Raw genomic sequence first — 20,271 nt, 5'->3', positions numbered from 1 at the left:
GGGCCCTGCTGTCAACTCTGTTCTTTTTATCTGCAAAATACTCTTACCCTCCACAGTTAAAAAGCCAAGCCAGTGTGCGTTCTTTTGGTTAGAGATATACCAGACCAACATAATTGCCCTGTAACTGGTTATCCATCAAGAGTTCAAAATAAATCTCAGCAGCTGCACTGTGCAAAATGGCAGGTGCTCCACCAATCCTTCAAGGAGCTCAAAGCTGTATATATTCTCTCTCCTGCCCCTCGTCCCACTAGGCTGTTCGGACAACACAATAACCACCCGTGGTTTTAGAAGTCAACCGTGAGTTGAATGGTCAACGGTTGGTATTTGTGTCATCTGTCGGGCAAAAAACACCCCACAGTTGACTTTTTCGTCAAAAAACCCACTGGGGAAGCGTTACCGGCTGCAGAGCTGACTAGTTGCACAACCGGTGGTTATTGTGTTGTCCGAACTGAGCCAGTGGAGTTGTTCGACCCGTTGACTTTTTCGCCTGGCTACGGAGTTCCCAGGCAAGAGCACCCCTCTGGTCCCAACCCACACCACCTCCCAGAGGGAAAGGACAACGCATCGAGAGGTTACTGCTCTTTTCTCCTTGCCACTAGCCAAGGCAGGTAAAACGCTAGGAAAGAAAGAGCAGTAGCAAGAAGTTCCAGGGACTGGAAGTGGGAAGCCCTACCTAAGCCTGGGCAGGAGCCCATTGATGCTGCCCCTGTTCACACCCATGTATCTACATGCATCTGGTACCAGAAGCAAAGATGCAGCCACCCACTCCGAATGGTCCAGTGTGCTGCTGTATGTGTGCACTCAGAAGGAACGGAGTATAGTGTTAGATAAGACACACCCACACCCTCGAGGTCAGTAGGAAAGTGGCTCCAGCCAGCTGCGAGGCACTTCCGATGCCCATTCGGAGGGGTTTTTGGTGATAACAAATATGTGATGCCTCCATGTCTGCCAAATATGGAAACATGTTTCCGGGCCTCAAGGCTTTCCCAGATGTGTTTTAGGAAGTGTAACCTTTTCCCTCATGTCAGATTAGCAGAACGGATGAGTGGGCGAAATGCTTAGGGCAGCCTTGGAAGGGAGACCAAGAGATTCTTCGGTGTCTCTTGACTGCAGAGGCACGAAGGCGGGGGCCAGAGGGCGGGTGTTCATGCCTGTGCACCCCCACTCGCATTAATGTTGAGGGGCTTCATTGGGGGTATTTCCAGATTTCCTTGCTAACAGGATTGCAGCCTCAATTTAGAGACACCACGAAGTATCTAGCAATCCACACCAACGAACGTTTAAACGTCTTCTTAATTACACCTAGCGCTCAGCCTCCAAACGTAACAAGGGGAGCGTGCGTTTGAGCATGTGCAGAATTCCTACAGCTAGCACACACACCCCTCCGTGTGAGCTTCTAGGGGCGCATGAGCCACAAAGGCAATCCCACCCCCACCGCTATTGCACTCCATGCAGTTCTCGATACGACACTTTGGAACGTCGCGTTGCTTTTTTCGCTCAGCGTGGATCGGGCGAAGGAGCGAAATGGTCATTGGCTGAAGGGAAGAGGAAGGGTTCCATTACGCCGAAACGTCACCTAAGCGGCAGCTCATTGGCCAGGGGGGCTGTTCTGTAGGTGTGTCTGTGAGGGTCAGAGATCCCGCTTCTGATTGGGTGGCAACTCGAAGTGTTGCAATTGGCGATCAGAGAGGTGAGTGGAAGCGAGTGCGGGGAGAAATATCATGGGGAGCGTGAGGTGGGTGACATGGGACCCAGCCAGGTTGAGAATCTTAAGTTGCGATCCAATACCCTCTTACCTGGGAGTAAACTTCACTGAGCTTAATGGGGCTTACTTCTGAGTAGACATGCATCGGGTTGCAGCATTCAAATATGAAGCTGTTCGGAGTCGCCATTGTGCATTGGAAACGACCGCTGAGCATTGAGGCGGGTCTGGAGCGATCCCCCGGCACGCGCTGTGAACGGCCAGAGCAGCCCCCTGTCCGGTGTCCGATTTCCCCCTCTGCAATCCCACGCGCATTCATCGGGGAGTAAGTCCACCACCCGCAACCAGTTTGTATGGATAGCCTGGTTCAGACAACACGCAAAACCATACTGCTTAACCACAAAATGGTTAAGGGGATGCATGCATTTAAGCAGCATGGTTTAGCGTGGTGTCTGAACCAGGCCCATGTATTTCAATGGTTTTTAACCTGCTCTGCAGATAAAAATAAATAAAGGGGCGGGAGCGCTCAGATCTGCTCACAAATCAATAAAAAACAAGAAGCCTAAACGGACAATACAAAAGGAAAGAGGGAATGGGAGGGAAGAGAAGAAAAAGCAAAGGCGGCACTAGTTCTTCCTTACAAAGTTCTTATTGGCTAGAATGGAAATCAGTTCAAAGGGTGGAGGAGAAAAAGTTGCTGGTCCTTCAATATGCATAAGATCGGGCTTTGAATTTCTTGCTCACAAATCTCACTTTTTAAAATCTTCCTGTCCCACTTTCTGTGGTAAGCTATTTCAGAGTATGTTTAAAGAAAAATTAAGGCAAGCCAATCCTACCGCACTGTTACTATTCAACTTGTTCATAAATGTTCTGGAATTAGGACTGAGCAGTGAAGTGGCCAAGTTTGCTGACGACACCAAATTATTTAAGGTTGTTAAAACACAAAGGGATTGTGAAGAGCTCCAAAGAGACCTCTCCAAGCTGGGAGAGTGGGCATCCGAATGGCAGATGCGGTTCAATGTAAGCAAGTGTAAGGTGATGCACGTTGGGGGTGAAAAAACCCAACTTCAGGTATAACCTAATGGAATCTGAGCTGGCAGTGACCAAGCAAGAAAGAGATCTTGGGATTCTGGTGGACAGCTTGATGAAAATGTCCACCCCATGTGCGGCTGCTGTAAAGAAGGCAAACTCCATGTTAGGCATTATAAGAAAAGGAATTGAGACTAAAACTGCCAGGATCATACTGTCTTTATACAAATCTATGGTGCAACCACACTTAGAATACTGTGTACAGTTCTGGTCACCAGTCCTAAAAAATGATATTATAGAGATGGAAAAAATGCAGAAAAGGGCAACTAAAATGATTAAGGGGCTGGAGCATCTCTCTACGAGGGAAGGTTGCATCAACTGGGATTGTTTAGCTTGGAAAAAAGGAGGCTAAGGAGAGACATGATAGAGGTGTACAAAATGATGCATGGTATGGAGAATGTGGATAGGGAGACATTTTTCTCCCTCTCTCAAAATACTAGAATCCATTGAGGTCATCCCATGAATATGATGGTTGGGAGATCCAGGACAAATAAAAGGAAGTCCTTCTTCACACAGTGCATAGTTAAATTGTGGAACTCACTACCACAAGATGTAGTGATGGCCACCAATTTGGATGGCTTTAAAAGGGGGTTGGATAAATTCCTGAAGGCAAAGGCTATCAATGGCTACTAGCCCTGATGGTTGTGTGCTACCTCCAGTATTCGAGGCAGTAAGCCTGTGTGCACCAGTTGCTGGGGAACATGGGTGGGAGGGTGCTGTTGCACCATGTCCTGCTTGTTCATCCCTGGCTGATGGCTGGTCAGCCACTGTGTGAACAGCCCTTGGTCTGATCCAGCATGGCACTTCTTATCAGGGCCAGGACTACCATTAGGCCAACCAGGCAGCCGCCTAGGGCGCAGACCTCAGAGGGGCACAGTACTGCCCTTTAAGGGTCACAGTTTTATACAAATTAGCTGTTTTAAGAAAAAACATAATGAAAGGAAAATAAAATAGTTCAGAAATTCTTCTTGAACAGCTGAATCAAAGTTGGCAATTTTGGGTGTGTGTGTGTGTGCAAGTAGCTTGTCTTGCCTAGGGCACAAAATAGTTTGACACCAGCCGTGCTTCTTATGTTCTTAAATGGGATTCTGTGGGTTACAGTGTCCCCAAGAGGGCCTCTCCTGCAGACCTTAATAACCGGGCAGGTTCATTATGAGAAAGGTGGTCTGTAGGGTCCTTGGTGTACCAGGCCCTCAAGCAGTGTAGGACTTTAAAGGTGAATCTCAGCACTGGTCTGAGCTCGGAAATGGAACAGGAGGAGTCTTTAAGCCCTGATGAGATGTGCTCCCAGTGGCCAACCCCACCCAGTACACTAGTAGCCACTTTTTGAACTAATTGCAATTTTCAGGCAGTCTTTAAAGGAAGCCCCTCATAGAACACATTTTTATTTATTTATTTATTACATTTTTATACCGCCCAATAGCCGAAGCTCTCTGGGCGGTTCACAAAAATTAAAACCATAATAAAACAACCAACAGGTTAAAAGCACAAATACAAAATACAGTATAAAAAGCACAACCAGGATAAAAACTATGCAGCAAAATTGATATAAAATTAAAATACAGAGTTAAAACAGCAGAGTTTAAATTTAAGTTAAAATTAAGTGTTAAAATACTGAGAGAATAAAAAGGTCTTCAGCTGGCGACGAAAGGAGTACAGTGTAGGCGCCAGGCAGACCTTTCTGGGGAGCTCATTCCACAACCGGGGTGCCACAGCGGAGAAAGCCCTCCTCCTAGTAGCCACCTGCCTCACTTCCTTTGGCAGGGGCTCACGGAGAAGGGCCCCTGTAGATGATCTTAAGGTCCGGGCAGGTACATATGGGAGGAGGCGTTCCTTCAAATAACCTGGCCCCAAACCGTTTAGGGCTTTAAATGTCAATACCAGCACTTTGAATCGGGCCTGGACCTGGACTGGCAGCCAATGAAGTTGTAAAAGGACTGGCATAATGTGATCTTGCCGGCCAGTCCCTGTTAGTAAACGGGCTGCCCTGTTTTGTACCAGCTTCCGGACCGTTTTCAAAGGCAGCCCCACGTATCGCAGTAATCCAAACGAGAGGTTATCAGAGCATGGATAACTGTACCAAGCTATCTATGTCCAGATAAGGGTGTAGTTGGTATATCAACCTAAGCTGATAAAAGGTGCTCTAACATTGCAGTAGTCTAGCCAGAATGTTACCAGAGCATGAGTAAGCATGGCCAGGGTGTCTTTGACTGGGAAGGGGTTGCAGCTAATGCGTTAGCCACAGCTGATGAAAGGTGATCCGTACCTCCGAGGCTGCTTGAGCTTCCCCTGAGAAAGATGGATCAATGAGCAGCCCCAGGCTACAATCCTGATTTAAGCTTAAGAGGGAACCACTCTCCTCTTGCGCATCTCCTGTTTGCATCTCGGGGAGAGGTGTGTGGTAGGGCAGAAGCTACACATCTCCTCCCCACCCACCCCCAGCATCTGCCTCTCCAGAACCAGGTTTCTTGGATAACCTCAGGAAGGTCGGCCATCTTGGTGTTGCAGAGGATTCTGGGAAACATCCTTAACTTTATGCGGGGAGCCAGCCATGCTGGAAGAAATAACTGTGACAGGACAGCGGTTTGCTTTCCCCTTTTGCCATGGCCAGTAGCCTTTGCACTGCGCTGCATCCAGCAACCACTTGCAAGAGGCAAAGAAAAAACGGAGTGGTACTGCTCAGAGCTTGTGTTCAGACAACACGCTAAGCTACAGTGGTTTAGCATTCTGAGCTAAACGTTTGGGCTTAGCGTGTCGTGTGAACCATTCCCAACCATGGTTGGCTATGTAATCACAGTTTAAACACACTCATTAAAATTTGCTGCCAAAGGGTTAGTGGCCTAACCATGGTTTAGCGTGTTGTCAGAACAGGCCCAGAGGGAGCTTGTAATTCTAAAAACTCCACCTACTTTGGCCTCTGGCTACACCCACCATTAGTGGCGGCCCGGGTGGACTTTTCCCCTTGGGTCAGCGGCCAGTCACAGAAACTGGGTCGTCCCCCCCACTTTGTAAAAGCTGAGACGACATTATCCTTTTCTTTACCAGCAGAGGGCACCGTTCTCCTTCCGCTTAGCAGCAGCGTGTGGAACACGTAAACCGCAGTGTTGGGATTTTGGACATGGCTAATTGATGAAGTGATTTAGCCGGCCTTCCTCCGGCGACCTACTTTCTCACAGCCTTAAACTACATCAGCAGGTTGTCAGGAAGACAACATGAAAGGGGGAGAAATAGAAATCAAGACCTGAGCATTTTAAAAATAAAACAATTTAGAATAACAGACACATTTCAAACAGTAACAGCTAACCCTAACCCCTGCCATGTGGTCATGTCTCTCTCCTGGAATCGTCTGCACTGTCTTTCTCTTAAAGATGGTGGTTACCAGATGTAAAATAGGTTGTCTGCGCTTAAAACAGTGGCATAGAGGACAGAAGCTTGATAGGAGGGTGGGGGAACACTAGCCCAAATGTCCTTTTTCCCGCACAGCTGTTAAAAAGTTTGAGAGAGGCCAGACTTCCTTCTTTGCATTTAATTACACACACAGTTGCGTATGATTCTGGGCACCACATTTTGAGAAGGACATGGAAAGGTTAGAACCGGTTCAGAAGAGGGCAACACAGATGGGGACCATGGTTACACGGTTTGGGACCACAATACCTGATGGAACGCCTCTCCCAACATGAACCCACCCGTACACTGTGCTCAACATCCAAAGTCCTCCTCCGGGTGCCTACTCCGAGAGAAGCTCGGAGGATGGCAGCAAGAATGAGGGCCTTTTATGTGGTGGCTCCCCAATTGTGGAACGATCCCCCTGACAAGGCCCGCCGGGCACCAACATTGTTATCTTTTCAGTGCCAGGTCAAGACTTTGCTCTTCTCCCAGGCATTTAGCAATATGTAATTAGCCTGGTTTTGTTTTTGTATGTTTTTGTGGTTTAAAATTTTTTGTATATTGTTTTTAAGTGTTTTTATCCTATGTAAACCACCCAGAAAGCCTCAGCTATGGGTCGGTATACAAATGTTGTTGATGATGATGATGATACAAGGACTTGAGGACTGGCCCTATGAGGACAGGCTGAAGGAACTTATTATTATTATTATTTATTTATATAGCACCATCAATGTACATGGTGCTGTGCAGAGTAAAACAGTAAATAGCAAGACTCTGCCGCATAGGCTTACATTCTAATAAAATCATAGTAAAGCAATAAGGAGGGGAAGAGAATGCAAACAGGCACAGGGTAGGGTAAGCAGGCACAGGGTAGGGGAAAACTAACAGTATAAAGTCCGCACAACATCAAGTTTTAAAAGCTTTAGGAAAAAGAAAAGTTTTTAGTTGAGCTTTAAAAGCTGCGATTGAACTTGTAGTTCTCAAATGTTCTGGAAGAGCGTTCCAGGCGTAAGGGGCAGCAGAAGAAAATGGACGGCGCCGAGCAAAGGAAGTAGAGGCCCTTGGGCAGGCGAGAAACATGGCATCAGAGGAGCGAAGAGCACGAGCGGGGCAATAGTGTGAGATGAGAGAGGAGAGATAGGAAGGAGCTAGACCGTGAAAAGCTTTGAAGGTTAACAGGAGAAGTTTATAGTGGATTTGGGGTGTTCAGTCTGGAGAAAAGAAGACTGAACGGAGACTTGTTAGCAGTGTTCAGGTAACTGAAAGGGTGTTGCATGGAAGATGGTCAAGAAATATTTTCCATTGCTACAGAAATTAGGAGCTGAAATAATGGGTATAGGTTATAGCTACCTAGATTTCAAGTAAATATAAGTACAAAAATTCCTGACAGTCTGTCTATCTACGGAGGTTGTGGGTTCCTCCCACAGAGGAGGGCCAGGATCTCTTCTCGATCCTCCCAGAGTGCAGGACACGGAATAACGGGCTCAAGTTAAAGGAAGACAGATTCCGGCTGGACATCAGGAAAACTTCCTGACTGTTAGAGCAGTGTGACGGTGGAATCAGTTACCTAGGGAGGTTGTGGGCTCTCCCACACTAGAGGCCTTCAAGAGGCAGCTGGACAACCATCTGTCAGGGATGCTTTAGGGTGGATTCCTGCATTGAGCAGGGGGTTGGGCTAGATGGCCTTGTAGGCACTTTCCAACTCAGCTATTCTATGATTCTATGATCTCTGGAGGTTTTAAGAAGAAGCTCTCATGGATGGTTTCGTTGGTTTTCCTGCACATTGCAGAAGGTTGGACTAGATGATCGTTGTGGTCCCTTCCAACTCTACAATTCTTTACAGAAAGATGGAAATAAAATTGCCATGCTCGCTCACAAATGGTGGTGCCATTAAGGCAGGATTCCACTCTGCAGGATGAACAGAATGGCCCCAGTAACATACATTACAATCCTATGCATGCTTAGACATAAAAGATAACATTTCCCAGCCGTTCTCTGGCTGGGAATGCTGGGAGTTGCAGGACTTCCTTCTGTCTAAACATGCATAGGATTCCTTGCTTGGTCACTGATTTTTATCCTTGGTCACTGATCTTAATGTGTCTACTCTCTAAGTACGATGAAATCTGGTTCCAACGCATTGTCTACATATGTATGGCGAGGAGGACGTTAAACCAATACCGTCTTGAAAGGGTATCAGCGTGAACTCCAGGCAAGATACATCTTAACAAAAACAGCCAGAAGGAAACTTCCAAGATATTTCTCTTTACTGTCTCTGTGTTTTCCCAGCCTGGAAATGTCGGTGGCACGGCTCGGAAAAGTGGTTCCCAAAACGAGCATCCTGTTCCTATGCGACATGCAAGAGAAGTTCCGCCCCAACATCAGCTACTTCCCCCAGATTGTGTCTGTGGCAGCTCGGATGCTGAAGGTAAAAGATTTGCTAGGTGATGGCAGACGGGCTTGCTATGCTTTGAGAAACAGGAGCTGGGGGTGGGGAGAGGAGAGGAGAGAAAAAGAAGTCCTCCCATTCATTTATTTTATTATTTATTTATTATAGCACTTTTATCCTGCCCTTTAGCGGCTTACAAAAATAATTGTTAAGACAGTCCCTACCCACAGGCCTACAATCTTAAAAAAAAATGACACAAAAGGAAAGGGGATGGGGAGGGATGAGGGGAAAAATGGGGTTGATTGGCTACTACGAAGTGAAAGGGATGGTCAAGGCCAGCCCCCAGCTCCCAATGTGTTGGAATTCAATTCCTATCATCCCCATGGAGGGGGCCAGCTTGGGGAAGGGTGTCCTAGGTTTCTAAAACCCATTCCAAAATTGCTGCAGGCATTGCAGGGGAGAGAGTTCTACTTGTCACAGGTGCTATCCAATAGATGCCTGCAAGTGTTGCACCATCATTTCTATATATCTATTGCTGGTTGTGATGCCTAGCAAGAGTGTTTAGCCTTTGCTACAGAAACCTGCAAAATGGCTTTGACCAGAGATGACCGGGAGGGAGGGGGAAAATAGTACTACTGATGATATCTCTACTATACTTATTTTAAATTAGTTTTAATTAGACTTTAAGGGTGGGGACTGCCCCTCCCCCAAGGCAACGTAAAAGGCAAAAACAGACAATATGATAAAAAGAGACAATACAAAACGATTCAGTAAAAACAGCAGCCCCGATTTTTTGTAAAGGCCAGTTAAAACGGGTGCTTTTAAAGAGCTTCCCTCAAGACCTGCAAAGAAGAGGCCTGAACCCCACCCCCCACCCCCCGAAGAATGCTTGTTCCAGAGATATGGGAACACCACCGGAAAGCCCTCTCCTTTCTATTTGCCAATCTAATCTCCCTTTGCAGTAGGGCTTCTGTTGTTTTCAGAGTGTCAGCAGGCTGGTACAGATGAAGGCAGTACCTGTGTGGAGGTACCGATGGTCTCCAAATGCTGAAAAGTGACTACTGTGCAACCTATGATGCCCCCCATTAAAAAAACAAACTTGCAATTACAAAGATGAGCACTAGGGGACAGCATACGATCAAGTCCTGAAAATAATACTTTTCATTTTAGGAGAAGACCCACTTCCTTCCCAAAGAACCCCACCAGGCCCTTTCTCATCCTTCTGCAGGTTGCCAAAGCACTTCAGATCCCGACAGTAGTGACTGAACAGTACCCCCAGGGCCTGGGTCCGACAGTGCCCGAGCTGGGTGCAGAAGAGTTTCCGAAGTACACCAAGACGTGCTTCAGTATGATCATCCCAGAGGTGGAGAAGGAGATGGCGTCTGTGCCCAACCTGAAATCTGTGCTTTTGTGTGGGATCGAGACACAGGCCTGCATCATGGTATGGGACTGGAGGCATGTCTCTTAGTGATATGGACCTGATAAACTGGTAGGGCAAAAGACTTAATGCCAGGGAAGATGGGTTTGTAGGTTTGACCAGTGCCTATCATAAGGCAAGTAAACCCAGAACCTCCATACTGCAAAGAAGACCATCAGTACATTGATCATCAAGTTTGATTCTCTTCTCTCAGGAATCAATCTAGACCAAGGTTCTCTTATCCCATAGAGATATTAAATATTAAAACTAGGAAGATTTAAGGGGAGGGGGAAATGTGTTGTCATCATTTCCTCAAGCCCTTAAGTTCTAAATCGTTGCACAGGACTTGCTCGATATTTTTAAATTCTTAGGAACCCAGAAAACAAGGTACTTCACCTCCTCCCACCAGCAAGTCGAGAGGGAAATTAAGGCAATTGTGTTTCCCTTGATTCTAAGACTGGAGGGAAGGCACCCCTCTTGCAAGGATGCCCAAGTGTGTAGAACCCGTGGGTTGGCCATAGATCTAGAGTTCAAGTGCTCTTTTGTAAATGAAAGAAGCAACCACAGGGCTGGATTATACATGAAGAGCCGCTTCCAGCAATGAGCAGATAACAGTGTGGTGGGAAGGAGGGCTGTGCACCATCCCTGATTGACCTGAGCGCCATGAATTTTCTCTTTGGGTACAGAGCACAGCGCTGGACATCATGGAGCGAGGCCTGGATGTTCACGTCGTGGTGGATGCCTGTTCTTCCCGCAGGTGATCAGTGGGGTGTGTGTGGGGAGAAGGGGTCTAGACTCGGGGAGAGGGGAGCAGCAAGAAGTCCTCTTTTTCTTTTGCTTTGGTTACTTAATATGTGTGTGTGAGTGGGTTGTTTCCCCCCCCCCTTTATCTCAGCCAGGTGGACAGGATTGTGGCTTTGTCCAGGTTACGTCAGAGTGGTGCCTTCCTTACCACCAGCGAGGGGCTCATTCTGCAACTTGTCCGGGATGCTGCCCACCCCCATTTCAAAGAGGTAATTCTCCGCCCTCCCTTGTGATGGGATTATTTAGTAATGAAAGGCCATTAGCAGAGAAAAACAAAAAAGGCAAAATAGAATGAGGATTTACCAGTCCCACATGGACACAAAGCTTTCTTAGAAAATAAAAGGAGATCACACCCTTCTTTAGTGAATGACAGGTAAAATGGCTTTGCTCACAAATAATTTTGCATATAAAATGCAGGTACAGTGTTGAGTTTCAAAATAGAAGTTTGTTCAGTCCGTTTTGTGTTCCTTTACACCAGCAAGAGCAAGAGTGCAAACACACGTGCTCCCAGCAATGGTGGAAGTCCGAGAGAGGGGCGGGGAGAGGGGAGGAGCAAAAAGTGGGGAGGGGAATCACAGGAAACCAGATTGTAGGCTATAGAGATCCTGTGGTCAGAATTTCCCATGAACTAACTTAACTGCAACACTACCTCCTTGAAGTAACTTGCAGACAAGACTGCAATATTTCCAAACTCTTGCTCACTTTCTCCTACTCACACTATGCCATCACTGGTAACCCACAGTACAGTATGGTCCAATTAATGAGGGTTTCAGGTTGGGAAAGTCTGGTTTAGTGGCTGCAGTAGATAGAGCCGCAGTTGTAAGTCAAGGGCCCTTTGTTTTCACTGCTTTTAATTTTATCCCAGGATAGCATGGTTATTGACTGAGCACCGTGTGATCCTCCAAATGTGGTTGGACCACAGCTCCCATCAGTCCTGGCCATCATAGCCAATAGTGAAGCATGATGGGAGTTGAGGTCCAACAGCATATGGAGAGCCTCAAGTTGGGCACTCAGAGGGGCTCAAGGTGACGGTCCTTCGTTTTCCTCGCCTCTCCACCTTTTAGAAATCTGCTCTTAGAAATGTTGTTGTTGTAGTATTTTTACACTAATAGGGGGCCTATTCAGAAGACACCTTAAGCCATGGCTTTAAGCACAGTGGTTAAGCCAGAAAGCCAGGCTGTGTTCAGAAGACACCTTAAACCATGGTGAATAAGGCTTTTTGCTTTATTCACCATGGTTAAAGCCATGGTTTAAGGTGTCTTCTGAACACAGCCCTGCTTTCTGGCTTAACCACTGTGCTTAAAGCCATGGTTTAAGGTGTCTTCTGAACGGGGCCAGAGTATAGTTTGATGATTATGCAATACACAGTGCCAGGTAGGTTAATTAGAATGTAAATGATAAATTATTTATTTATTTATTTATTTATTTATTTATTTATTTTATTTAGAGTATTTTTATCCCACACCTCAGCCAAAAGGCTCTCGGAGCGGCTTACAATGTATCAATAAAGAAGACAGTCCCTACCCTCAGGCTTACATTCTAAAAAAAAGACGTGACACACAAGGAAAAGTGGATGGGGAGGGAAGAGGGAGAAAATAAAAAGAAATTAAGGAGACTGCTTAGGCTGGTGGGAAGGCCCTGCTCCGTCCTCTCATCTCCCAATGGAGGGGCAAACCAACAGCTCCTTCTTCCCCACAAGGTGAAGATGTTAGCCCTGTGGGGGGGGGGGTCCGACTGAAGCAGGCCCCGATGGTGCCTGCCTGCTCCAGTCTCCCTCCATGTAGTATCCCTCAGGCATAGGGACCATACAGGTGAGCTTACCTGCTCAGCCTGCCACTTGCCCCTAGACTACCAGGCAATAACTTCAGAGTCTTTTCCTTGCTGGATTCCTTTATTACTAAAACCTCCTAGAACAGTGACACTCCAAAACCCTGTAGCAAGGCCCACACCACCAAGTGGCTGAAACAGAGGCCCCACCCAGGCCTTCGATGAGGACCTGGAGACTAGCAGCTACAGGCCTCTTAAAGGTATATACATCCACATATCACATCCCCCCTTCTCCATAAAAACAATAACTTTTGTTCAATTAAATCTTAACTTGTCAATCTCAGCTCTTCATCACTATCCCATAACATAGTCCTTAAACTTTGCTGGTAGTCTCACTTCTCGCCCACTCCGTGTCCGTTCGATTCCATCTGCTGTTACATCTGACTAAAGCTCCAGCTCACCTTGAGGTCCTTCTGGCAAATGTATTACTTTATCCAAACGACAACGCTGTGAGGTAGGAGAAGGGGCAGAAAGAGGGTGTATTGTCAAAGGTCCCCCACTGGACTTCATAGCTGTGTGTGGGTTTGAACCCAGAGTCCTACTTTCTAACCATTCTGCCACACTGGATCTCCAGGATATGTGAGCGACAGGAAGTTTGCACAGTGGAACTGCAACAAAAAGTTGAGGCGTGGAATATTCCTGTTCAGGGTTCCAGTCAGCCATGCCCTGATCCATTTCATCCTCCCCCTACAGACATTTGGCATTCCATGACCACTGAGCATGTTCATTCATTGGGATATTTTGGAGAGGATTGCCCCCTTAGTTTTCTCTACCTACAGTTTTGTGTACTTTTGTAAAACTTGGGGTTTCTTTGAGTATGCTGATCCTTCCCTCTTGTTTCTCGGGGCGGGGGGGGGCGTTTTGGCTCCATTGGTGTTGGCATTCACCACCTGAGTTTGCTATTACAAAGCAGAGTTCTCACACAATCACACGATGGTCTGAACCACTCACAATAGTAACCAAGGGGACTGGGCAGAAGAATTCCTTGCCTATAGAGGATATGGGTTGAAGATCACCACTGATCACAACAACCCTATCTACTCTGATCCAAAGAGAGCAATCACTGAATACCCAATAATCCTTTTCATCAAACTCCGATTTGTTAAAATGTTCAAGGAGTGATTCACAAGCTGAGGTGTGTTTGGGAAAATATATGCTGCCTCTGGCCAAATCAAGGTCTCTTGATCCCGTCCGCCTTTCGTATCTGGCCTCCCTGCCAGGGGTGGGCAGCTTGTAGCCCTTGAGATGTTATTGGGCTGCAACTCCCATCATCCTTCACCATTGGCTATGCTGGCTGGGGCTGATGGGAGTTGCAGTTCAGTGACACCTGGAGGACCACGAGTTGTCCATGCCTGGTCTCTGCAACCTCTCCTGGATAAGTGGTCATATAAACATTGCCAGAACCACAAACAGTTGCTAAGGTAGAATTAATCAGCAAGTTTGGTTCTACTTGTTTAGGGTTCAAATGAGACTGTGGGCTCATCTACACCAAGCAGGATATTCCACTATGAAAACAGTATATAAAAGGTAGGAGCCACAGTACTGCTTTATAGCGGTATTTAAGTGCACTGCAGGATCTACACTACCTCTTTATAGTGGTACTGAAGTGCACTGACCACTGTGGGGGCCCAGGACACATCTACACCAAGCAGGATATAACACTATGAAAGTGGTATATGGAATGTGTCAATGGGCCCCAACAGTGGTCAGTGCACTTCAATACTGCTATAAAGCAGTATTGTGTGGCTCCTGCCTTTTATATACCGCTTTCATAATGGAATATCCTGCTTGGTGTAGATGAGCTCTGGGGTTCTCATTCCCTATACAAGTGTCAAGGGAACACAGCAAAACTAGGAAGGTTGTGTATTTTCTAGTTACTGTAGACGGTTGGGTCTCTTGTATACAGTTGAGCTTTGCACAGAAATGCTATAGACAATACCCCTTGCAAACATGGCCTCTTGGTCTCACTGTTTATCATTTTCTCCCTCAGTACTCTGTGTGTGTGTGTGAGAGAGAGAGAGAGAACAAAATATATATAGTTAATCAAATGAAGATAACACTTCATGCGCTGGGTTTCAGTCCACGAAACCTTCAGTCACAATAAATGTTTTGTCTTTTAAGATGTCACAAGACTTCTTTTTGGAAATAGCAGGGTTGTTTCCTTTGGGTGTGCCGAATTCACAGTCCCACAGAAAAATCCAATGACCTATGAATGACCCAAGGGCTTTCTCAATCTATGTAAAAAGCAGTTGTTTTCTCAGGACAACTCCTTTCCTTCTTATTATTAATCCGTATTATTATTATTTTCATTAGCCTTCCCCAACCTGCTGCCCTCCCGATGTGTCAGACTACATCTCCAACCATCCCCAGTGAGCGTGGCTGCTGGGCAGGCCGGAGATTATTGGAGTTGTAGTCCCAACATATCTGGAGGGCACTGGCTTGAGGAAGGTTGATTTGCAAACTAACATTTCCAAGGGCAAAGGGACAGCTCCCTAACTCAAAGGGTTTAACCATCTAACTTTCAACAGTGGTGAGGGAGAAAAGAAGGTAATAAGGGATAAATATCAGTAAACGCAGCTCTCTGTACACAAGATTTGTTACATTTTAGTTGAACATTAAGCTTCCTAATCTGAATGGTGCCACCACTCTGCTCAACTCAATAAGCTGTGAAAGAAACCCCGGGTGATTTTCATCTGTCTTTTATTATCACTAGCTGTCTTGAGCACCATTTTTGACAGAAAGGCAGGATATTAATTAATTAATTAAATAAATAAATAAATAATATCCACTCCAAACACCTTCCTTGGTGAGATACCTTCTCCTTCCAGATATATTTTCTTACTGGCAGCTGGGATGGCTTCAAAGCGAAGTGGCAACTTCTTATGCACAGGCTATGCTGCTACATGTCCTTTGTGACTAGCCACACCCACCCATGGCAGCCATTTTAGGGTTGCGCCCAAGACAGTTTCTCCGATTTCCAAATGTGCTCACAGGCCCAAAAGGTGACCTGCCCCTGCCTTAGTGATTTTTCAGAACCAGCCAGAACTCTAATGGAGCTATCCAAAATGCTGAACCTGTTCTGGGGCTAGGGTTCAGCACTTTGGATAGCTTCATTCGAGTTCTTACTGAAACCCAGAATGGATCCACAGCCCCACCAAAATGGGAGCCACCAGCCTGCAGGCCTCAATTAGTTTTAAACTCCACCCACTTCTCTCTCTAGCTCCGCCCACATGCAGACCCTGACTGAAAAAAACGTTTCCCCACCCTTGCCTTAGAAGGTGGCTCTACGTCTGCCTTCCCCAATGTTATGCCTGCACAATGTTTTGGACTCCAACTCCCATCAGTCCCAGCCATCATGGCCAATAATTGGGGGTGATGGGAGTTGAAGTACAAAACATCTTGAGGGCCCCTCGTTGGGGGAGGCTACTTCACACACTTAAAGAAAGCATTGCTGGCAGCTCCTGGATGACTTCACCCTCTGTGGCTCCTCTCTTTCTCTCTTTTTCAGATCCAGAAGTTGATTAAAGAGCCTGCCCCAGATAGCGGCCTCCTTCCCCTGCTGACAGGACCAAGCCCTCTTTTCAGCTAAACCAGCTGGTCCAAAGAAGATGATCCTCCACCTCCTCTTTTAAAGCATCTCCAGCCATTTAGTTTGGTCATTGCCACCTTTGGGTAGGGAGAAACTGAATCAAGATGTGCCAAGTTCACTTTGAAATAGGGAGATGATGGGGTTGTTACCTGCATGGAAAACCCATACCCTAATTCCAAACTTACGGGGTTTTCTGTGGTTATTCAGTGGGGTGGAAGAATCGCTTTTTTGCACATGTTCAAGGGCATGGCCCCGGCTTCAAATTTAGTGTCACCCTCCCTTCTGGGGCAGGGGGTGATAGAGAGAATGGGATTTCTAATAGGAAGAAGAGACTGGGTCAAAAGATTATTGGTATCTTTTCAGAAGTCTACATTTTTCTTTATTGAAGCTATATGCAAAGGATAGGAATTCTGCACTTAAAAAAACAAAAACAGGTTCTGCAACCAGTGAAAATCTGTGATCTGGAGTTAGAATAAACGATGCTGATTTATTTTTTTATTTGCACAATTTTCTTTAAAATTTCATTTCAGAATGTGTGCATGTACGGAATTTAGAATTGTTTTCTGCAACCTTGGAGTTAGAATAAACGTTGATTTTTTTTATTTGCACAATTTTCTTTAAAATTTCATTTAAGAATGTGTGCACGTATGGAATTTAGAATTGTTTTCTGCAACATTTTGTTGCAGATTTAGGAAAAGAGTCTAGGAACATTGGAGCAGTAGGAACAGGCGTTATGTCAGTTAAAAGCAAGATGAGGAACTGGGTTTGGGGAAGGAGAAATTGAACCTACGCACAGGTCTTACACCCTGACCTGAAACACCACCACCACCCATCTAGTGCTGCTTACATAATTTCTAGGTCTGTCCATAATCATGAGGACAAGAAACTTGGTTTTGTTTAAGAAGACAGCCTCACAATTCTGTAATGTTTGCCATGGTCACCATTTGATATCCTGTTCCACGCTCTTGAGTAGCAAGCAGCCACATGTATATTTATAGGCTCCAATAGGGCTGGCAAATTTTCAACCAGCCAATGCAGGTAGTAGGAATGATTATGTTTACTTCTTTGTTGTAAGAAGTTTCACTTGCTAATTTCTGCACATCAGGCAGAGGGCATCAGAATAAGTTGTTGGTTCTTCTGGTTAATTGGTAACTCTGCTCAATTGCACAATCAGATCACCCTTTTTTCCTACCCTCTATTCAGGACTCGAATTGCCAGGCCCAAACTCTGAATGGTTTTGTAGACCTTCAAAGTGTTGGGTAGAATGCAGACACTTCCACAAAGTCTAGCTCCCCACTGCAGCAATGAGAGATGAAAAGCCGCACTTGGGGTGTTGTTGTTTTTTTAAAATAATAATAATTGTTGTGCAACAAAAGTCTGGTCTGAAGCTGAGAACTCTGTGAGATATATTTGGAGCAAAAGTATGTGCTTCCATCAAATCTAAGCTTTCATTATTCCCATGTGGGGATAGTGAAGCAAGTTTTGTACGGTTCCACCAGGTTGAATCCAGTGAGAGCCTGCTTTAGTTCTGCACATCTTACTGCTGTTAGACAACTAATGAAATGCTTTCCGGCGAGGATGGATAGCAGCTGCTTGGGCTTTCTGTTAAAACTGAGTTTTCCTTGTCCGCGTATAGAAATGAGATGATAATGAGAGAGAGAGAGAGATGTGTGGCATGTCAGCATTCCAATTTTAAACCGTTGGTTTCATAGAATCATAGAATCATAGAATAGCAGAGTTGGAAGGGGCCTACAAGGCCATCGAGTCCAACCCCCTGCTCAATGCAGGAATCCACCCTAAAGCATCCCTGACAGATGGTTGTCCAGCTGCCTCTTGAATGCCTCTAGTGTGGGAGAGCCCACAACCTCCCTAGGTAGCTGATTCCACTGTCGCACTGCTCTAACAGTCAGGAAGTTTTTCCTGATGTCCAGCCGGAATCTGGCTTCCTTTAACTTGAGCCCGTTATTCCGTGTCCTGCACTCTGGGAGAATCGAGAAGAGATCCTGGCCCTCCTCTGTGTGACAACCTTTTAAGTATTTGAAGAGTGCTATCATGTCTCCCCTCAATCTTCTCTTCTCCAGGCTAAACATGCCCAGTTCTTTCAGTCTCTCTTCATAGGGCTTTGTTTCTAGACCTCTGATCATCCTCGTTGCCCTCTTCTGAACACGCTCCAGCTTGTCTGCGTCCTTCTTGAATTGTGGAGCCCAGAACTGGACGCAATACTCTAGATGAGGCCTAACCAGGGCCGAATAGAGAGGAACCAGTACCTCACGTGATTTGGAAGCTATACTTCTATTAATGCAGCCCAAAATAGCATTTGCCTTTCTTGCAGCCATATCGCACTGTTGGCTCGTATTCAGCTTGTGATCTACAACAATTCCAAGATTTCTCATTTGTAGTATTGCTGAGCCAAGTGTCCCCCATCTTGTAACTGTGCATTTGGTTTCTATTCCCTAAATGTAGAACTTGGCATTTATCCCTATTAAATTTCATTCTGTTGTTTTCAGCCCAGCACTCCAGACTATCAAGATCACTTTGAAGTTTGTTTCTGTCTTCCAGGGTATTAGCTATCCCACCCAATTTGGTGTCATCTGCAAATCTGATCAGCGTTCCCTGCACCTCCTCGTCCAAATCATTAATAAAAATGTTGAAGAGCACTGGGCCCAGGACTGAGCCCTGCGGCACCCCACTCGTTGCCTCTCCCCAGTTTGAGAAGGTTCCATTGATAAGTACTCTTTGAGTCCGATTCTGTAGCTAACTGTGGATCCACCTAATAGTTGTTCCATCTAGCCCACTTTTAGCTGGTTTGTTAATCAGAATGTCATGTGGTACTTTGTCAAAAGCTTTGCTGAAGTCAAGATATATGACATCCACAGCATTCCCACAGTCCACAAGGGAGGTTATCCTATCAAAAAATGAGATCAAATTAGTCTGACAGGATTTGTTCCTGACAAATCCATGTTGGCTTCTAGTAATCACTGCATTGATTTCAAGGTGTTTACAGATTGACTTCTTTATAATCTGCTCCAGAATTTTCCCAGGGATGGATGTCAGGCTGACTGGTCTGTAGTTCCCAGGTTCCTCCTTTTTGCCCTTTTTGAAGATATGGACAACGTTAGCCCTCCTATGCTCTGAAGTGGGTGAGTTGCTTTCCTGAGACTTTACCCCTGCATTTCTGAGTAGCAGAGAGAGAAAACCTCCTAGGAGAAAATAAGGCCCTGATCTCTACAAAAAGACTCCAGATTTAGTCCCATACCCCACACCTCCGCCCCATAGGAGAAACACGCCGTCCACCAAACCCACCTTTCTCATTTATTTCTCGCTGTCCCTTTAAGACCCAACTTTCTCCCCGCTCTGCTCTCTCATCACAACACCAGCAACACGTGCCTGCCCACGTGCTCCCAATCCTGAGAATTCTCCCTTTCCCCCTCCTGTCGCCTCCCCATTGGCCAAAACTGGGTCAGGCTCCTCCCATCCCCTCTGCTGCCATTGGCCAAATCTAGGTCAGAGCCCCACCTGCCCCATGGCAGGCGCACATGACAGAACGAGAAGGGTGGGGGGAACAGTGTTTGCAAATCTCATGCTCTTGTGCCGCCGATTGGCAGGGAAGGGCACGCTAGGTTCCGCCCACCCTGTTCGCTTGGCTCCTCCCACTTCGAATGTTGCAAGAGGAGGGGGGGGAAGATAGGAGGCAGTTGCAAACTGCTATAGACTAGAGGAAAGTAATGAGATTTTTTTTTGTAAATTTATATATTAAATAAATATATAATTTAAATGTATTGGTTGTAGCCCGAAAGCTGCAGGGAGGAATTCTGCATCAAGATCTGCTTTCGGTTTCTTATTATTAATATTATTAATTAATTATTATTAAGTGAGGGTAAACGAGGTCCCCCTAAGCTCGGATTCTCTCATTGCTGGCGGACAAGACAGTGTCCCTCCTCATTCTAGATCACGGACGCGTTTTTCCCAGCCCTTCTGGGATCTGGCTGGAGGGGAAAAAGCCGAGGAAATCCCGCTCTCTGCCGCTCTTCGAGACTACGAGGTCCTTAGATAAGGGATCAAGAACTGCG

The 20,271-nt window shown here is 46.1% G+C and overlaps 1 protein-coding gene across 1 annotated transcript; it reads left to right on the top strand.

Moving 5' to 3' along the window:
- Positions 1-1,633: 1,633 nt before the first annotated feature.
- On the top strand, positions 1,634-16,807 carry ISOC2 (isochorismatase domain containing 2). The gene is made up of 6 exons (XM_063138791.1): positions 1,634-1,690; positions 8,465-8,603; positions 9,793-10,005; positions 10,668-10,738; positions 10,877-10,994; positions 16,121-16,807. The coding sequence occupies exons 2-6, from the start codon at positions 8,472-8,474 to the stop codon at positions 16,199-16,201; spliced, it is 615 nt and encodes a 204-aa protein (XP_062994861.1). The 5' UTR covers positions 1,634-1,690; positions 8,465-8,471; the 3' UTR covers positions 16,202-16,807.
- Positions 16,808-20,271: the final 3,464 nt, after the last annotated feature.

This window comes from Elgaria multicarinata, chromosome 11, assembly GCF_023053635.1.
Source record: "Elgaria multicarinata webbii isolate HBS135686 ecotype San Diego chromosome 11, rElgMul1.1.pri, whole genome shotgun sequence".
NCBI lineage: Eukaryota > Metazoa > Chordata > Lepidosauria > Squamata > Anguidae > Elgaria > Elgaria multicarinata.
Note: the sequence above shows the minus strand (reverse complement) of the source record. Positions and strands in the feature narration are given on the sequence as shown.